The following is an 18,674-nucleotide window of genomic DNA, read 5'->3' as shown; positions in this document are numbered from 1 at the left end:
CTATTAATTTCATTTGCTTGAATATAACTCCCAGGAGCTTCCTGATACGTTCCAATGCAGCCTGGTTGCTCACTGTTCTTGTTACATATAGGTATTATCTTGGGAGCTCACTTCACCATTATTTTAGAAGAATCTCTTCCCCCCACCCCTCGCCCCGCCATCCCATTTTCCCCATTTCAATTGGATCTCTTGTTTCCTAATCCCATGTCTTCTTGTCTAATTCCTTTGGGTTACTCCATAGCTTTGTAAGAAAGTGTGTTTGGGAAATAATTTTTTGAGACTTTGCAGATATGATTATGCTTTTATTTTTCTTTCAGTTATTTGTGGGTTTGGCTGATTATCTAATTCTGTGCTGTAAATAATTTCCCCTCACAATTTTAAAAGCATTTCTTCATTGCTTTTCACCTTCCAGTGATGTTGTTGTGAAATCTAATGCCATATATGTTTTATCCTTTAAATGAAACTTATTTTATCTCCCTGGAAGTTTGTAGGATGTTTCTTTTGTCCCTAGTGTGCCTTAATGTGTGTGTTTTTTTTTTTCTTTTGTTTTCTTGGACATTTGTGGAACTATTACATCTGAAAATCATATCCTTTGGTGTTAGAAACTTTTCTTTGAATTATTTTGTTGATGATTTTTTCCCATTTGTTTTCTCTGTTTTGTCTTTCTAGAATTCCTAATAATTAGATATTGCATATTCTGGACTGGATCTTGTACACTCTGATTTTCTATTTTTTTCTTTTATACTTCTTCTTAAATGAAGTTTCCTCAGCTTTATTTTTAACCCTGCAGTTTTTCATTTCTGCAGTTATCATTTTTCTTTTTCTTTTTTTTTTTTTTACTTTTAATGATCTGACTCCTTTATCAAAGTTGCAAATATATCCACTCAAGCATTTATTAAGCACTCCCTAAAGCCCAAAACTTTGATAGGCATCACAACACCCCTTTTATATAGATATTTTAATTTCTTTTTTAAAAAATTATTATTATGATGATGAAAAACATATACCATACAATTTTCCATCTTTTTTTTCCCATTATAGTTCACATTCAGTATTATTCAGTATTAGTTTCAGGTGCACAACATAGTGGTTAGACAATCATATACTTTACAGAGTAGTCCCCCTAATATTTCAAGGACCCCCCTGGCCTGTAAATAGCTATTACAGTATTATTTTTTTCCTCCATTGACCTCTCTCCGGTCACTCCCACCCCCCAGCACATGCCGTCACCCCCCTAGTGACTGTGTCCATTGGTAATGCTTATTTATATGCATGCATACAAGTCCTTTGGTTGATCTCTAACTGCCCGCTCCCCCTGATGCCCTGCTGCCTTCCCTCTGAGGTTTGACAGTCAGTTCGATGCTTCTCTGTCTTTGGATCTATTTTTGTTCATCGGTTTATGTTGTTCACTATATTCCACAAATGAGTGAGATCATGTGGTATTTATCTTTCTCCGATTGGCTGATTTCGCTTAGCATAATGCTCTCCAGGTTTATGCATGCTCTTGTAAATGGTAAGAGTTCCTTCTTTTTTACAGTAGTGCAGTATTCCACTGTGTAGATGTACCACAGTTTTTTAATCCATTCGTGTGCTGATGGGTAATTAGGCTGTTTCCAAATCTTAGGTATTATAAATTGTGCTGCTATGAACATAGGGGTGCATTTTTATTTTTAAGGCCTTAGTCTTGTTGTACACTCCTCCTTTACTCACTCTCCCCCTCACACACACAAAGTATTTGGGCTTCCTATTGTTATTCATGGGTGTACTATCTTCTGTTAACTCTCTGCAGATATTATAGTTTTTATTTTTTATTTTTATTTTTTCAATATATTTTTATTGATTTTTTACGGAAAGGAAGGGAGAGGGATAGAGAGTTAGAAATATCAATGAGAGAGAAACATTGATCAGCTGCCTCCTGCACACCTCCTACTGGGGATGTGCACGCAACCAAGGTACATGCCCTTGACTGGAATCGAACCTGGGATCTTTCAGTCCGCAGGCCGATGCTCTATCCACTGAGCCAAACCAGTTAGGGCTATAGTTTTTATTTTTAAAATATTTTCTCTCCTATATAATCTTTGTTTCTTCCTTCATTTTCTTTTTCTTTTGGTTTGGTCTTTATTTTTCTTTTTTTTTTTTTTTTTTGGTCTTTATTTTTCATATTAGAGATCTTATTCATATCTTTGATTGTCCTGGCAGTTTGCTCATATATAGAGTGAAGCACTAATCTTAAAGTAGTAAACACACACGCACACACGTGCATGCACACATGCACACATATACACACACACGTATAATGCTTAGAATTTGTCAGATACTGTTCTAAGGCCTTTATTTATTTTTTCCCCAATTCAGAATACTCTTATATTAAAAACAAAACAAAACTCCATTTCGAATGTCATACACTAGTAAAACTACTATAAGGAGTACTTTCAATAGGTTGGAGGTCAGGAATGTGACGTTTCCAGGTGCTCCCCAGATCGGCCCCTCTTTTGGCGTTACTAAGATTCCTCTTCCTGACTCCCACCACCTACCATCAGGCCAGTTCTTTTCCCAGGACTGACTCAGGGGCAGTCAATCATATGTACCCACCCATAGAAAGTCTTTAGTCTTCAAGGTGACTCTAGAAGAGGGAACAGAGCCTATCTGCCCAGGTGTACTGCCTCCATTTGGGGGATGAGAAAACATGATGCTCTGTACAGTTCTGACCCAGACCACATTCCCAAAATAATCCTTTTAGTCTCAGAGAAGCAGTCTCTGGGGGGCGGGGCTGCTGCCATCTTTTCAGGTTAATTTGCATACTCACTCTGATTGGCTGTTGGGCGTAGCAGAGTGATGGTAATTTGCAGGTGTCTCTTTTATTATTGTAGACTAGTGGCCCAGTGCACAAAATTCGTGCATGGAGGGTGTGTCCCTCAGTCCGGCCTGCGCCCTCTTCAATTTGGGACCCCTTGAAGGATGTCCTACTACTGCCTGTTCACAGGGATTGGGCCTAAACAGGCAGTCGGACAATCCCTCTTGCAATCTGGGACTGCTGGCTCCTAACCACTTACCTGCCTGCCTGCCTGATTGCCCCTAACCACTCTGCCTGCCAGCCTGCTCGCCCTCAAATGCCACCTGCCAGCCTGATCACCCCCAATGGCCCCCCTGCTGGCCTGCTCGCCCCCACCTTCCCTCCCCACTAGCCTGCTCACCCTAACTGCCCCCCTGCTATCCTGATCACCCCCAACTGACCCCCACTGATGGCCTGCTTGCACCCAACTGGCCCCCCTGCTGGTCTGCTTACCCCAACTGCTCCCCCTCGCCCCCCACCGGCCTGATCACCCCCAATGGCCGCTGGCCCCCCCTCACTGGCCTGAGCACCCACACTGCCGTCCCATCCTGGCCTGATCACCCACAACTGCTCTCCCCTCTTGGCCTCTGACTGCCACTACCTCAGCCCCTCCACCATGGCTTTGTCCAGAAGAACATCCGGAAGGTCTCCTGGAAGGTCTCCCAGTCTAATTAGTATATTACCCTTTTATTAATATAGATAGGGGTCTGGTGCACAGGTGGGGGCTGGCTGGTTTGCCCTGAAGGGTGTCCGGGATCAGAGTGGGGGTTCTCTTGGGTCATGGGGCAGCCTGGGTGAGTGGCCTGTGGTGGTTGCAGGCTAGCCATGCCCCCATGGGGTGAGGGTCCCTGCTAGGGGGATGTGGCCGGCCTGGGGAGGGGCTGATGGCTGGCCACGTTCCCCCAGGGTGGCCATGTTCAAGCTGGCCATACCCCCTTCAGGGTGGGGGTTCCTGCTGGGGTACCTGGCCAGCCTGGGTGAGGGGCTGATGGCTGTTTGCAGGCTGGCCATGCCCCCAGTGGGGACCCTCACCCCATGGGGGCATGGCCAGCCTGGGTGAGGGGCTAAGGGCTGTTTTCAGGCTGGCCACACCCCCTTCAGGGGTGGTCCCGCTGGGGTGCCTGGTCAGCCTGGGTGAGGCACTGAGGGCCGTTTTCAGGCTGGCCACACCCTCTTCAGTGTGGTGGTCCTTGCTGGGGTGCTTGGCCAGCCTGGGTGAGGGGCTGATGGCTGTTTGTAGGCTGGCCATGCTCCCCAGTGGGGACCCTCACCCCATGGGGGTGTGGCCAGCCTGGGTAAGGGGCTGAGGGCCATTTTCAGGCTGGCCATGCTCCCCAGCGACCCAGTCCCCCAGGCCCTCCTTGAGTGGAGGCCAGGACGGGCAGGAAGTTTGGCTTCCTCCATCGCCAGGGGCAACCTAAACCTCCTACTTGCTCCAGCTCCATGGCTGCCGCCATCTTTGTTGGGTTAATTTGCATACTCACTCCTGATTGGCTGGTGGGCGTAGCAGAGGGATGGTCAATTTGGCTGTTTTTCTTTTATTAGTGTAGATAGGTTCTGGGTTTCCTTCCTGGGAAAGCGAATCCTGGATTGGGCCATGGCTCTCAACAGTGGCTGACTTGCCTTCCTGTAGAGCAGGCCCACACAGGACACTCTGCCGGGGACCCTGGGCCAAATCTTGGCTACTGACAGACGCTCTGCGGGTGAATTATTTTTCTCTTCCAAAGCTTGGATGATGTCCTCAGGAACTTCTCTCAATTGTCTCACTTGTTCTCTTTTCTTTCTCCTTAAATGAAACCAGGAGTTTTCTATGGCTGTTAGGAAAAGACTAACTTCCACTTTTCCATACAGAACTCGTTTATGCTGGACCTTTAGATCAGTGAGAATTTTTTCAATCCATGTCATCACAACTACTTCTTCCACTGTCTCAGAGCCCAAAGGTGATGGTTTGAGTGATAATTCTTTCATCACAGACTCCAACACTACAAATGTGATGGGTTTCCTTGGCTTCTCTAATTTTCTTCGCTTACTTGGTGGTGATGTTACTGTTACATCATCATAAAAACTCCAAGCTAAGGCCCATCTCATTGTCCAACCTTGACAGAATTCAGTGTAGGTGACTTTAGGTATCCCTTTTATTCGAAGTTCTTCCTTCAGAGGAGCAAGGCTGCATTTCTTTCCCAGCATATAGCTATACCACCGCAATCTTTTTTTAAGTTGTAAACTGTCATGGATAATCCTTTTAACAAACTCTAATTCGCCTCCTTCTGCCATGATCTCTGTGATACCTCCTATATTTACCAAACTAGGTGGAGGTCTTCAAGGATTTTGAGAGTTTACTCCCTGGGCTTCCATCTGATTGGCAAAAGGAGGGGATCGCACATGCAAAAGTCATAGATTATCTCAGATTCTTCTTTAAGAGCATCCATCAGAAGTGTCTTCTGTGGTATTTTTACAGCTTTTATAAGATCAGATAAGTTATTTTGTTCCACATTTTTCTTTGCATAGTTGAAGCACATATCATCTACTTCTGTTGCAAGAAAATACCTGTCTCATTGTCTTCCAATCCAGAGACCCTCAGCTTTACCCTATCCTGGGAATACACCTTTAATTGTTTGCAGAGATGAGGAGCTGTAAGTTGCTAGTTGCGCAGATTCTGAGAGAGAATCTTGGATTTGTCTGCGACTGTTATTTTGAGTCTCACCATTACCCAGCTTTTAGTGCCCCCATTCTGGAGCTTTTTGTGGATTCTGTAATATAGATGTGATTCTCATTTTCTCACTAGTAGTTTAAGATACAACTTCCTTGTGGTTACTTTCAAATTTTGCAGTTTTCTCATTTCACATTCTCTTTGACCCTGTGTTATGAGGAAGCAAACAATCAAAAACAATTCTTTGCTATCTTTTAAGAAAAGACTTTTGGCAAGAGAGTTGAAATAAATTGCATGTTCTTTTTTTTTTTTTTAAATATATTTTTTATTGATTTTTTACAGAGAGGAAGAGAGAGGGATAGAGAGTTAGAAACATCGATGAGAGACATCGATCAGCTGCCTCCTGCACACCCCCCACTGGGGACGTGCTCGCAACCCAGGTACATGCCCTTGACCGGAATCGAACCTGGGACCCTTCAGTCTGCAGGCCGACGCTCTATCCACTGAGCCAAACCGGTTAGGGCTAAATTGCATGTTCTTAATGTGCCATTTAAAATTTGCCATTAGGTCTATTGAAATAGATCTCAAATGTTCCCACCTGAAGCACTTAATAATTATCCAATTAGATATATCACCTTAGGAAAATCTATCCTTCCACCTTGGACATATTTTCTTCTTTCTTATGGCTCTTTTATATCTCATATTATTTGTGTTTGCATGCTTTTCTTACACTCTGCCCTTCCCCCCACACCTGACCATAACTCCTTGAGGACCTTGAGTATTTTTCAGATTTGCCCTATAAAAATTTGTTACATTAAGTGTTGTATATATCTTGTTCTTGCAAAATATTAGCAATGTATTAAATACTGAGAATAGTAAAAGAAGGAATTAATATAACAGTGCAGCAAAAGAGATTGAGTTCAGATATAAAGAAGTATGAGAATTATTAAACTTGGATATTATGAAATCTTTCAATATAGATACCTAATCATAACAAAGTATAATTTCTCTTATTTCCTGGACAGAGAAGAAAGAACTACATGACCTATCAATTTTTAATCAGGCTCATGATTCTATAATTTAGATGACATATATTTGGTATTGCTACATTATATTTGTAGTGTAATGAGATATGATGTTAAGTGCTTAGAATATTCCAAAAAGTTTATAAATGCACATTAGATAAAATAATGTTTTAATATATTAGAGAGGCTAAATTCATAAAGAAGTCTGTACTTGTAATTTTCCTTTTAAAAACTAAGTTTGTGTGTGTATACTTTGTAAAATGGATTTTTACAAATCAGTGCTGTAATTTTCTTTCCTCCTGATCTTTCAAATGTTCTGCAGGAAACTATTTCAGGGTTTGAAACTAAATTATTTAGAGAAAGGTTATTGCTTTAAAATAATGTTTATTTTTCTAGTACTGTATTTTTAAGAAACTCATGACCCATTTGTCTTTTAAAGTGTATTAATATTTCTTTGAGAACAAAGTAGAGGAAGAGTGGCATCTGCATTTTAATACATAGAAGTTGCTGAGGTATGGAAACATCCGTGGTCACTAATATGTTCTTTTGTAGAGCTAAAACAGTACTTAGGAAACTGATGGTATTTGGTTCATTACCACAGGCAAACAAAGCTGAAATGATTGTTAGGCACGGGTATTTGTTTTTGTTTTTAAATTTTCTGGCATCTTACAAATAATTTATTGGGATATGACTTATGAAAACACATAGAAGCATTACTCTAAAAATTCCATTCTTTTGAAACCATATTATTTGGGTCCAGTATTCATAGATGCTAAAAATATTTTTTAATTGTCTCCGGAGACTTGTGGGATACATGTGGAAAAGACAACTTGGTGTTTATAGTTTGACTTGTTTAATTCTCTGTATCCATATCACTCCACTTTCATAATTTCTTCATGAAAAAATGTAATCACATACAGATTTCTATTCGCTTGCAACACAAAATTAATGTGAATTCCATTTCAAACTAACCACCATCAAAAGTTTTGAAAGTCTGGTTTATATTTTTTAAGTGCAGTATGTGGATGACTTGCTTAGTTTTGATTTTTGGAAAAGTACATCTTTAAAAATATTTTCATCAGGTTGTTAAAATGTGGGTAATGGTGACAATACTGGTATCATATTTTGGTTAATTTAATGTTCTTCCTTTATATAATGTATTTTTGTCTACATATATTTCTTTTAGTGCCATTACCTTCTGATTTTCTCTGAAAATAAATATTTTTTTTTGCTTATTAAAACAAAACAGTCCTTGAGATTTTTTTACTGTTTATTTTTTGACTATATTTTATTTTTGAAGGCATTAATATTAATTTCAGTGATAAGGCAAAGCATAGATACAGATAACCATGTTTATATAGACAACTGCCTTATCACTCAGAGCAAAATATCTTAGGAAATGCCTTTAGAATTATTACCTAGTTTTAGCTATTTTTTTTTAATAATTGGAGAATATATATATATATATATTTTGTAATAAGTCCATCTTGTATTATTGACTCAAGGAAACTGGAATTTTCCAAAAATGTATACACACTCTGAATAATTATTAATTCCAAGGTGTTAAATCTGTAAAGAAAAAAACATCAGTTGAGCTATCAGCTGTTAAATGTGTATTCATATATGTGGACATATTCACTTTTGAAATCTAGAAAAGGAAACAAGTTATTGTTGGCCAGAGTATCACTTGCAGCTACTGATTTACAATTTTATTGTGAAATTTTTTTTTCATTTTAATATATACCACCTATTACTTGTTTTATCTTTCTAGAACTTTTAGTTCTTTCATGGTTTGTTAGATAAAAGCTTCTTTTTTTTTTTTAAAGTCCAAGTACTCATGGTTTTCTCCTTTTGTTTTTATTTATATACACTTAAGATAAAATAAAATGTGTTATCCTACTGATTGTCTCTCTTACATACCTTAAGGATAAAGAAGAGTGGAATTCTGAATATTCCTTTGTGTTTTTCTCTTCCCTGGTCTCCCATGAATACATGACTTGATTTATCTTGATCAGCCTAGTAACTTGCTCCACATTTTTCCAAAAGTGCGAAGCAGTTTCAGCTAAAAATACACATATCAAAATGCTCCAGAAGTTGTGGCCACAGCTCAAAAATGCTGATCAATTTTGAAAATCTAAATCAACCTCGGCCATGAAACCAAGGGAAGAACCTTTGTGGTGGGGGACAGATTTCCAAAAATTCACCACAGTCCTGTTCTTAGCTGGAGTTTGTGCTGATGTTGCCAGACAACTGAGGAATAGATGCAAAAAGCAGGAAGCATTATTGAATTGAGCCCTAGTGCCAATTTGGGAAAAGCAAATTAAAATGTAAAAGAATATTTTTCCACTCCTGGCATCTCAATGTAAAATGGCAAAATACATGGTTGCTGAAAAAAGTCACAGAAATTACTAATTTTGCCAGAAAGACTAATTTTGCAAAAAAAAAGTCTAGTCTTTTTAAGTTAAAAATGCATGCACACATAGTTAAAGAAGTTTTTTTAAAACCCAAATAAAATAGTCTTAATTTACAAATCAAACTGTATATACCTTTAAGTCAGAGAGTGTTTTGACATAATTGACTGTATGTGTGTGGGCTTGTTTCAATGTTTTCTGTTATTTTCAGGTGCACTTGAAGAATGGATGATGATGATTTTGGTGGTTTTGAGGTATGTGCTATTATTTACCTTAATTTTGCTATGTAATTGTTTTAATTTTGTGAGATTATAATGGAGTATTTACTGTTTTGAAAATGTATTATTTATCATTGGCATTCATGATCCTTTTCTTGATCATTTTGAATGTAACTTTAGAATAAAAAACGAAATCAAGGCAAATAAAAATATAGCCTCTCTGAAAGTTAAACTGATTTATTATTATTGAACATTTGGTCATGCCCATAGGAATGGTTTAAATCAAGGTAATTAAGTGCTACTAGTAGAAACACTAGAGAAGAGGTTTTAAAAATTGTCAGCAGATGATTTTGTTGGGATACATGTCAATTAGGAAATACTTGTGAGATGAGAGATGAATCTTGAAGATCTGTCACATATTTGCATGTTTACACCTCTAATGAGCTAATTTGGACTATTATCTACATAGCCTTTTGGTGGCTTATACAACTAATTAGTATGTTTATGTTAGAGTATTCTCTCAGGTTTGACTTAGTATTTTGTTAAGTGGAAATTATTAGCTGAAGAAGCACTGTCTTTTCCTTAATCCTTTTCAGTGAGTGTTCATTTTATTGAAATATTTTGTAACCCAGTTATTTTTATGGAGCCAGTATAGTCTTGCAGGAAAATCTCTGGATTAGGAGTCAGGATGCCTGAGCTCAAGTCCTGGAACTACCATCAAGTGAGCTCTGTGATTTTTTTTTTTTTTTTTTTTTTTAAGTAAGACTTTCACCTAGTTTGGAATTTGGTAAAATTAGATTGTTAAAAATAGAAAATGTAATTAATGACATTAACAGGAAATATAAGATATTAAGTCTATATTCAGTGTTTTGAATATTATGTAAGAATGGTATGAATTTTTTTTAGATGAGGGTCATTTTCTCTTCTGTCAATATGAAAATATTTAGAATATGAACATACCTATTTTCTTCATTTCATCTAAAAGTATTTTTTGTTTAGCACATTTGTATGTTTTCTATAATATTTTGGGTTTGTTTCTGAAATGAAACATTTAAAAATTTGTTAAAATTTATTCTATTTTGAGGAAAATATGTTTCAGATATAATATTAGTTTATTGTATAGAAGTTGTCAGTTATTTGAAAGTTAAAATTTAGTCGCCTTTAGACCATGCTTGATTTATTATATTAGAAAAAAATAGATTCGGTGGTGCTCCTTATAGTAAAATTTACACTTCAATGTTATAGTCAGTGGATCTATTACTTTCAATATTACATAGGTACAATTTTAGCCAACCATTTCAATTTAATTGTGGTTATTAGGGTACTTTCTTACCATATCCTATTGTAGAAATATGGAAGGTCTCTGTCCTTGGTCATATAAACCATGGTCATTTTTCATAGTTTGTAGAGAATAGCAATTCTACATCATGTGTCTCCTGTGATAGATTTTCCTAGTTGACTTCTCTTTGGCTGAGAACTCGATGAAGAATCTGAACTGACATTATGGTTCTTTTTTCAATAATAATTTTACTGTGACCTGGACACTTAAGACAGAAAATGCTATACTCTTACACACGTCTCAACATTTTAGTAATTGTCCCATAGTTTTAAAACTGTTTAATAGGAGGGCTTGTTAATTTAAAATGCCAGCTTTAGGACTCTCTAAATGTTGAATAAGCAAGTCCAGCTGGTAGATTATTAAAAAATATAGATGAATTCTATTTCTTTAGATTGATTTCTAATTAGGTCTTGTGCTAATTAATGAAAAAAGATTTGGTCTCTAGACTTTTAAAGAAAAATTATCTGTTTTTCTATGTACATGGATAAATGTGGTAAATTAGTTTAAAGTACATAGATATGAAGTTTACAAGTGGAAATGTGAATAAGGATATATAAAATAAAAAAATTATTGCCAGGAGATATATTTGAGTAAGTAAGGAAAATTTTTACTTAAAGATAATGTAACATGAATACTGGGGGTAGCGAGTATTGGGGGCTGGTAGTAATGAAGACTGAAAAGCAATTGAGTGTTCAGAGGGAATTTGAAAATGAGTGGTACATTACAGAGACTATGCTTGTAGAACCGGGAAGCTTGATTGCTTAAATAGCACTTCTCTTTTCCAAGTATTCTAAAGTAATTTTGCCTTTGTTTTCTAGGCTGCAGAAGTTTTTGATGGTGGAAGTGGTGAAACTCAAACTACATCTCCTGCTATTCCTTGGGCTGCTTTTCCTACAGGTATTAGTATACAGTAACTCAGAGTTTTTTTTCTTATTTAACACTAGAGGCCTGGTGCATGACATTCATGCACTGGGGAAAGTCCCTCAGCCTGGCCTGCGCTCTCTCACAGTCTGGGATCCCTCAGGGGATGTCTGAATGCCTACTTAGGCTTGCTCCCTGGCAGTCGGACATCCCCCGAGGAGTCCTTAGTGCCACTGCAGAGGCAGGAGAGGCTCCCGCCATTGCTCCTGAGCTCACCAGCCATGAGCCTGGCTTCTGGTTGAGTGGTGTTCTCCCTGCGGGAGCGCACTGACCACTAGGGGGCAGCTTCTGCATTGAGCATCTGCCCCCTGGTGGTCAGTGTGTGTCATTGTGACTGGTCGTTCTGCCGTTCAGTTGATTTGCATATTAGGGTTTTATTATATAGGATTTTTGCCTTTTCTTTGGAAACTTCTTTCTACCTTTGCACTTGGTCTTCTGTGATCTGAAATTGGAATGACCCAGATGTAATCTAGGATTTTTCATAACAAATTATGAATTGCTGCAATGGTGGCCTGAGACATGATTTAAAAAATAATATCACAAGCATTAAATGAAATTAAATTACTATTTACATTTCCTAATTTGTCCCAGTTTTAGGAAGGTAAGGTGCAAATAATTTTCTTAAGTTGTCTAGTTCATTAATTAAAGACTCCTTTTTATTGTGGTGAAATACATCTAATGTAAAATTTATCATATTAACCATTTTAAGTGTACAGTTCACTATTGTTAACATACTCACATTGTTGTTCAATCAATCTGTAGAAATGTTTTATCTTGGAAAACTGAAACTATAGTCATGAAACAATAACTACTTATATTCTCTTTCTCTCAGTCCCTAGCAGCTACCATTCTACTTTCTATCTCTGTGAATATGACTATCCTACATATCTTATATAAATAGAATCATACAGTACTTGTCTTTTTGTGGCTGATTTATGTCACTTAGTGTAAGGTTCTCAAGGTTCATTTGTATTGTAGCATGTGTCAGAATTACCCCTCTTTTTAAGCTTGAATAATATTACAGTATATGTATAGTACACATTTTTTATCCATTCATTTTGTTGATGGACTTTTGTTTCCTTTGACTATTTAAATAATGCTGTTATGAACATGGGCAGACTACTTTGTGTTTTTAAAATATCGTTTTAGCCTGGCCAGTATGGTTCAGTGATTGAGCATTGACTATGAACCAGAAGGTCACGGTTTGATTCCCGGTCAGGGCACAACAGGCCAGGTTGTAGGCTTGATCCCCAGTCGGGGCATGCAGGAAACAGCCAGTTGATGATTCTTTCTCATCATTGATGTTTCTCTCTATCCTTTTCTCTCCCTTCCTCTCTCTTAAATCAATAATAAAAGTTTAAAAAAACATAAAATATAATTTTATTGGATCCATGATGGTGATTAAGTGGAAATTATACTCACCTCCTCCCAGCATCAAATTCAGATTACTACTAAATTATAGAACAATTAACCTGAATAACCAACTGAAGACTAGCTGAACAAAAGTCTTATAACTAAGGGCATACAGAGGAAGCCACATTGAGACTGATAGGAAGGGCAGAGACACGAAAAGGGCTTGCCCTGCACCCATGTGCAGTGGTTGAGAATCTGGAGGGATGTCTCAGCTGCAGAGCACCCCGAGGAGTGAGGAGTCTCCACTTCACGCCAGGCTCCCCAACCCAGATCACCAGAGCCAGGAAGATGATCCCACATAGCATCTGGCTGTGAAAATCAATGGGGATTCTGTTCACCAAGGAGAGACAGGAGTGTGCTAGGAACCTAGGCAGCTTCTTAAAGGGCCAGCACACAAATCGCCTTTGTGAGCACTTATATGGGACTCTGGTGAAGGTACAGTCTCAGAGGAGACTAGAGTCTTACAAGGAGAGATTGGTTGTGTGGCTTTGGGGAGAGAGCTGAAGAAATAGCCACCATTGTCCTTGTGCTAAGTCTCTCTCCCACACCACCTACAGATGCCATTATTCCTGGGTCAGCACTCCCCTGCATATGGTATTGGCCTGGGTAGATTCACTGGCCCCAACCTCCCAACTCCCTGTGTCCCTGCCTTGGCAAGCTTGTGCCCTGTGGAGAAGTCAACTAGCTGTGAGCAGGATGGGCTTGCTGTAGTCATTTTTGGAAGGATCTCAAGGAGGTCCAGGCAGATTCAGGGGGTTACAGAAATGCACAGGCAGAAATCAAGTTGTGTGGCTCTGGGACAAGCACCATTTTTTTCCATCCTGCATGCCCCAACTAGTGCCACCGTTTCTGTGCAGAGCCCTGCCTGCATACAGCCAAATCTCAATCTGTTTTATCTTTATGAACTTTATTGGCCTCACCCTGATGACTCCCCAAAACCGCGCTCCACCACGAAGGTCTGCAGGCCCAAGTTGGGTGGTGGCTGGCCTTGGTGTACTCGGAGGCTTTTGCTGAGTGCGCACAGACCCAGTACTTTCACTGAGTTTGAATCTGTATCAACCTGGTGAACAATACTTGCCCCTAGCTTGTGACCTAGAACCTGCCTCATGCCAGTTGTGTACTGATACGGATTGTTAATGGCTGAGTCAAACAGGCAGCTGTCAGGTGGAGCCAGATCTTGGGGTGCCTTGGGCCTTTTGCTAACCTGCCCCAGGCTCATTAATGGTGTACACTGGCCTTGGTATACATCTTGTCCCCTCCCACACTCACCCAGGCCCAAAACAGGCAGCCAACAACCATGGATTGCTTTGTGGCTCCTAACAGGTATGCCCCAGGGCCAGTTGTAGGCAGTATCTGACATTAACCTGCACTGGAGTCTCTCCCAAGAGAGCTGAGAATCAACATACCAAGTGGCTGGCTTGAGACTTCATCAGAGCATGACCTGATTAGCTGCACAAGTGGCACACCCAAAGGGAGATCTCAGCAGACATCAGAACCTCCTAGGGAGAATTTCATGTTTGGGGGTAACCTCCCTGCACAGCAGCTTGTACACTGTGGTTGTTTGAGGTCAGTCCTCATAGTCAGCCAACATAAGGGTCAACCCCACCACAGATGGGCCAACAATAATCAACACTAAACTACCCCACAAGGGACATTTTCTTGTAATTGATTTCTAGTTTGATACCATTATGCTTACATGATCAGGGAGACTGCACCACTGAGCCCTACAGGACATACTACATAAGGCCGCCTTACCAAGACTAGGAGTCATAACAGGTCTACTTAATATACAGAAGAAACACATAGAGGTAGCCAAAATGGGGAGACAAAGAAATATGTCCCAAATGAAAAAACAGGAGAAATCCACAGAAAAAGAACTAAACTAAATGGAAGCAATCAATCTACCAGAGACAGAGTTCAAAATAATAGTTACAAGAATGCTCAAGGAACTTAGAACTTCAACAACATAAAAAGGATGTAGAAACCATAAAAAAGAACTAGTCACAAATGAAGAATATATTTGAAGTGAAGCATACACTAGAAGGAATTAACAGATTAGATGAAGCAGAGGCTTGAATCAGCAAATTGAAATACAAGCTAGCAAAAAGCACCTAATCAGAGCAGCAAAAATAAAAAAAGAATTTAAAATAATGAGGATTGTTTAAGAGACCTCTGGAACAATATCAAGCATAAAAGGAGTACCAGAGGAAGAGAGAGAGCAAGTTATCAAGAACCTATTTGAAGAAATAAGGACTGAAAACTTCCCTAACCTGGTGAAGGAAAAAAAACACACATGTCCGGGAAGTGCAGAGTCCCAAACAAGATGAACCCAAAGAGGCCCACACCAAGACACATCATAACTAAAATGGCAGTGGTTAAAAACAAAGTGAGGATCTTAAAAGGAACAAGAGAAAAATAGTTAACCATAAGGGAGTTCCAGTAAGACTTTCAGCTAATTTTTTAAAAGACGCATTTCAGGCCAAAGGAGATTAGCATGAAATATTCAAAGTGATGAAAACAAGGACCTACAAACAAGATTACTCTATTCAGCAAGGCTATCATTTAAAATTTAAGGAGAAATAAAGAGCTTTCCAGACCAAAATAAGTAAGTAAATAAATAAATACATGCTAATGGCATTTATCACCACCAAATCAGTATTACAGGAAATGTTAAAGGGACTTTTTTAAGAAGAAAAAAAATGGGGAGCATAAATATGTAAAACAAAATGACCATACATACACAAAAATTCTGGTGTAGCATTACTTCTATCAGACAAAATAGACTTTAATACAAAGGCTATAATAAGAGACAATGAAGGACATTACATAATGATAATGTGATCATTCCAAACAAAAGGATATAACCCTTGTAAGCATTTCTGCACCCATAATAGGAGCACCTAAATATATAAAGCAAATATTAATGGACATAATGGGAGAGATCGACAGTAATATAATCATAGTAAGGTACTTTATCACCACATTGGCATCAATGGATAGATCTTTCAGACAAAATCAACAAGGAAACAGTGGCCTCAAATCACACTGTAGACCAGATGGATTTAATTGATATTTTCAGAGCATTTCACCCCAAAGTAGCAGAATACACATTCTTTTCAAGTGCAAATGGAGCATTTTCCAGGATACACTACAGGTTATGCCACAAAATAAGTCTCAATAAATTTAAGAGGATTGAAATATCATCTTTTTTGACCATAACGGTTTGAAACTAGAAATCAATTACAAGGAAAAAAGTGAGAAACACACAAACACATGGACATTTAATAACATGCTACTCAATAGTGATGGGTTAACATGAGATCAATGAAGAAATTAAAAGTTACCTTGAAACAGTTGAAAATGAAAACACAACCCTAAATCAGTGGTATACAGCGAAAGCAGTCTTAAGAGGGAAATTTGTAGCAATGTAGGCCTACCTCAAGAAATAAGGAAAATATCAAGTAAATAATCTTACTTTACACCTAAAAGAACTAGAAAAAAGAACAAGCAAAGCCCAGAAGAATAGAAGGAAGAAAATAATAAGAATCAGAGCAGAAATAAATTGAGTCTAAAAAACAATACAAATGGTCAATGAAACCAAGAGCTGGTTCTTTGAAAAGATAAACATAATTGATTAACCTTTAGCCAGATTCATCAAGAAAAAAGAGAGGGCCCAAATAAATTAGAAATGAAAGAGAAGTAATAACTGACATCACAGAAATACAAAAACTTAAAATACTGCAAACAACTATATGCAGCAAGTAGGATAATCTGGAAGAAATAGATACATTTTTTGAGACATGCAATCTTCCAAGACTGAATCAAGAATAAACAAAAATCTGAACAAACCAATTAAAAAAATAATGAAATCGAAGTAGTAGTCAAAAATTCCCAACAAAGAAAAGTCATGGATTGGATGGTTTTATAGGTAACTTGCCAAACATTCAAGGAAGCTATAACACCTATCCTTCTCAAACTATTCCAGAAAATTCAAGAGAAGGGATGATTCCCAGGTTCATTTTATGAGGCCAGCATTATCCTAATTTCAAAACTAGAAAAGGACACTACAAAGAAATAAAATTATAAGCCAACTTCCCAATCACCATAGATAAAAAAAAGTTCTCAAAATATTAGGAAACCAAATTTAACAACAAATGAAAAAGATTATACATTGTGATCAAATGAGATTTATTTCTGGGATGCAAGGTTGGTACTATATCCTCAAATCAATTAATGTGATGCACCACATAAAAAACGAAGGATAAAAATCATATGATCATCCCTGGCCAGTTTTGCTTATTGGTTAATAAAGCATTGGCCCACTGACTGAAGGGTCACAGATTCCATTGTGGTCAAGGATACTCAGGCTCGGTTCCTCACCCTGGTCGGGGCACTTGCGGGAGGCAACTAGTCAGTGTGTCTCTCTCAGCTGATGTTTCTCTCTCTGTCTCTCCCCTTCCTTCCACTCTTTCTAAATATCAGTGTAAAAAAATATCCTAGGCTGAGGATTAACAACAACAAAATGATATGATCACATCAATAGATGCAGAAAAAGCATTTGATAATCCAGCAACTGTTTATGACAAAAACTCTCAGTAAAGTGAGAATAAAGTAATGACACTTCAAAATAATAAAGGCCATCTGTGACAAATGCACAGCTGCCATGTTATCAGTATGTCTCCCATTTCTACATGTCTTAGAGGGCAAAGACTATGTTTTGAATCTTTTTGAATCCTAAGTACCTAGTTTTGTGCCTTGTTCATAAACAATGCACAGTGGTTTTTGTTTATTGTTAATAAAACAAATTTACTTTAAAGTAATTTTTTATTATTTTTAATTCTTTGGGGGCAAGTAGTCTTTCAGTTACAAGTTAGAGAAAGGCAAACCTAAATGTTACTTAAGAAATATAATTTTGGAAAGCTTGGAGAATTACTCAAAGATGGCTAAAAAGCTATTTTTTTCCTAGATCTCAGTTATCTTTCATGGTCATTCCCAATTTAGACAACTGAACTGGAAATAATTATATTTTCCTGGTTGTTGTTTTTTCTTTTTCTTTTGTGTATGTGTGTGTTTAGTATCTTTCCTGGGCCTACTGTGTGCCACCTAGGAATAGTATAGGACAGTAGAGATTACCAGGGGTGGGCAAACTTTTTGACTCGAGGGCCACAATGGGTTCTTAAACTGGACCGGAGGGCCGGAACAAAAGCATGGATGGAGTGTTTGTGTGAACTAATATAAATTCAAAGTAAAGGAGTGGAGGGGAGAGCAAGAGAACCGGATAGAACAGCCGGATCCGGCCCGCGGGCCGTAGTTTGCCCAAGGCTGGGTTAGACTAAAGTTTAATTCAAAGTATTGGGGTCTAAAAGCAATAATATTAGTATCTATATCTTTTGCCTCTTCTTTTTTTCTGTTTATTTTTATAAACATTTTTTAAAGGAAAATTATCCCAGGTTTTGCATAGTGTTTATATCAGTAAGTTTTTGAGTTGAATCCTCATGGGACTATCTATCTATCTATCTATCTATCTATCTATCTATCTATCTATCTATCATCTATCTAAAATAGAGGAATATGCAAATTATCCAGGATGCCGTCACATCACAGCCGTTCATAGGGTGAGTGGGGCTGTGGGGCCGCAAGGTGGGACGCTGGGTCTAGCATGATTTCGTCTTGCCCAGGCAGACGCCCCTGCAGCCCCGTAGCCGAATTCCGATGCCGACCTGGGGTTTACTAAACTTTACTGGAGCTGCTCCCCACCCCTCCACCCCCTGCCCCAGGACCACGCTGCCCGCAGCAGGGCGCCTCGGCAGCCTCCTGACAGGTGGGCAGCTGGGGAGAACAGAGTGGGGTGGGGGCTGCAGGGA

General features: G+C 38.6%; 1 protein-coding gene and 1 pseudogene across 2 annotated transcripts in view; one reads left to right on the top strand and one right to left on the bottom strand.

The window, feature by feature from the left end:
* CCDC91 (coiled-coil domain containing 91) overlaps window positions 1-18,674 on the top strand; it is a 291,950-nt gene that overhangs the window by 53,995 nt on the left and 219,281 nt on the right. Inside the window, exons 2-3 of the mRNA XM_080662857.1 lie at window positions 9,131-9,173; window positions 11,295-11,373. Coding sequence (XP_080518983.1) covers window positions 9,144-9,173; window positions 11,295-11,373 — 109 coding nt within the window. The 5' untranslated portion in view covers window positions 9,131-9,143. The remainder of the gene's footprint in view (window positions 1-9,130; window positions 9,174-11,294; window positions 11,374-18,674) is intronic.
* LOC308244277 (RNA N(6)-adenosine-methyltransferase METTL16-like) lies at window positions 4,314-8,502 on the bottom strand (annotated as a pseudogene). Its single transcript has 2 exons — window positions 8,429-8,502; window positions 4,314-5,380 (listed from the first exon to the last, which is right to left on the bottom strand). The product of its transcript is annotated as an RNA N(6)-adenosine-methyltransferase METTL16-like (transcript).

Source organism: Plecotus auritus (assembly GCF_963455305.1).
Source record: "Plecotus auritus genome assembly, chromosome: 3".
NCBI lineage: Eukaryota > Metazoa > Chordata > Mammalia > Chiroptera > Vespertilionidae > Plecotus > Plecotus auritus.
The sequence above is the reverse complement of the archived record's forward strand: the minus strand, read 5'-3'. Positions and strand labels throughout refer to the sequence as shown.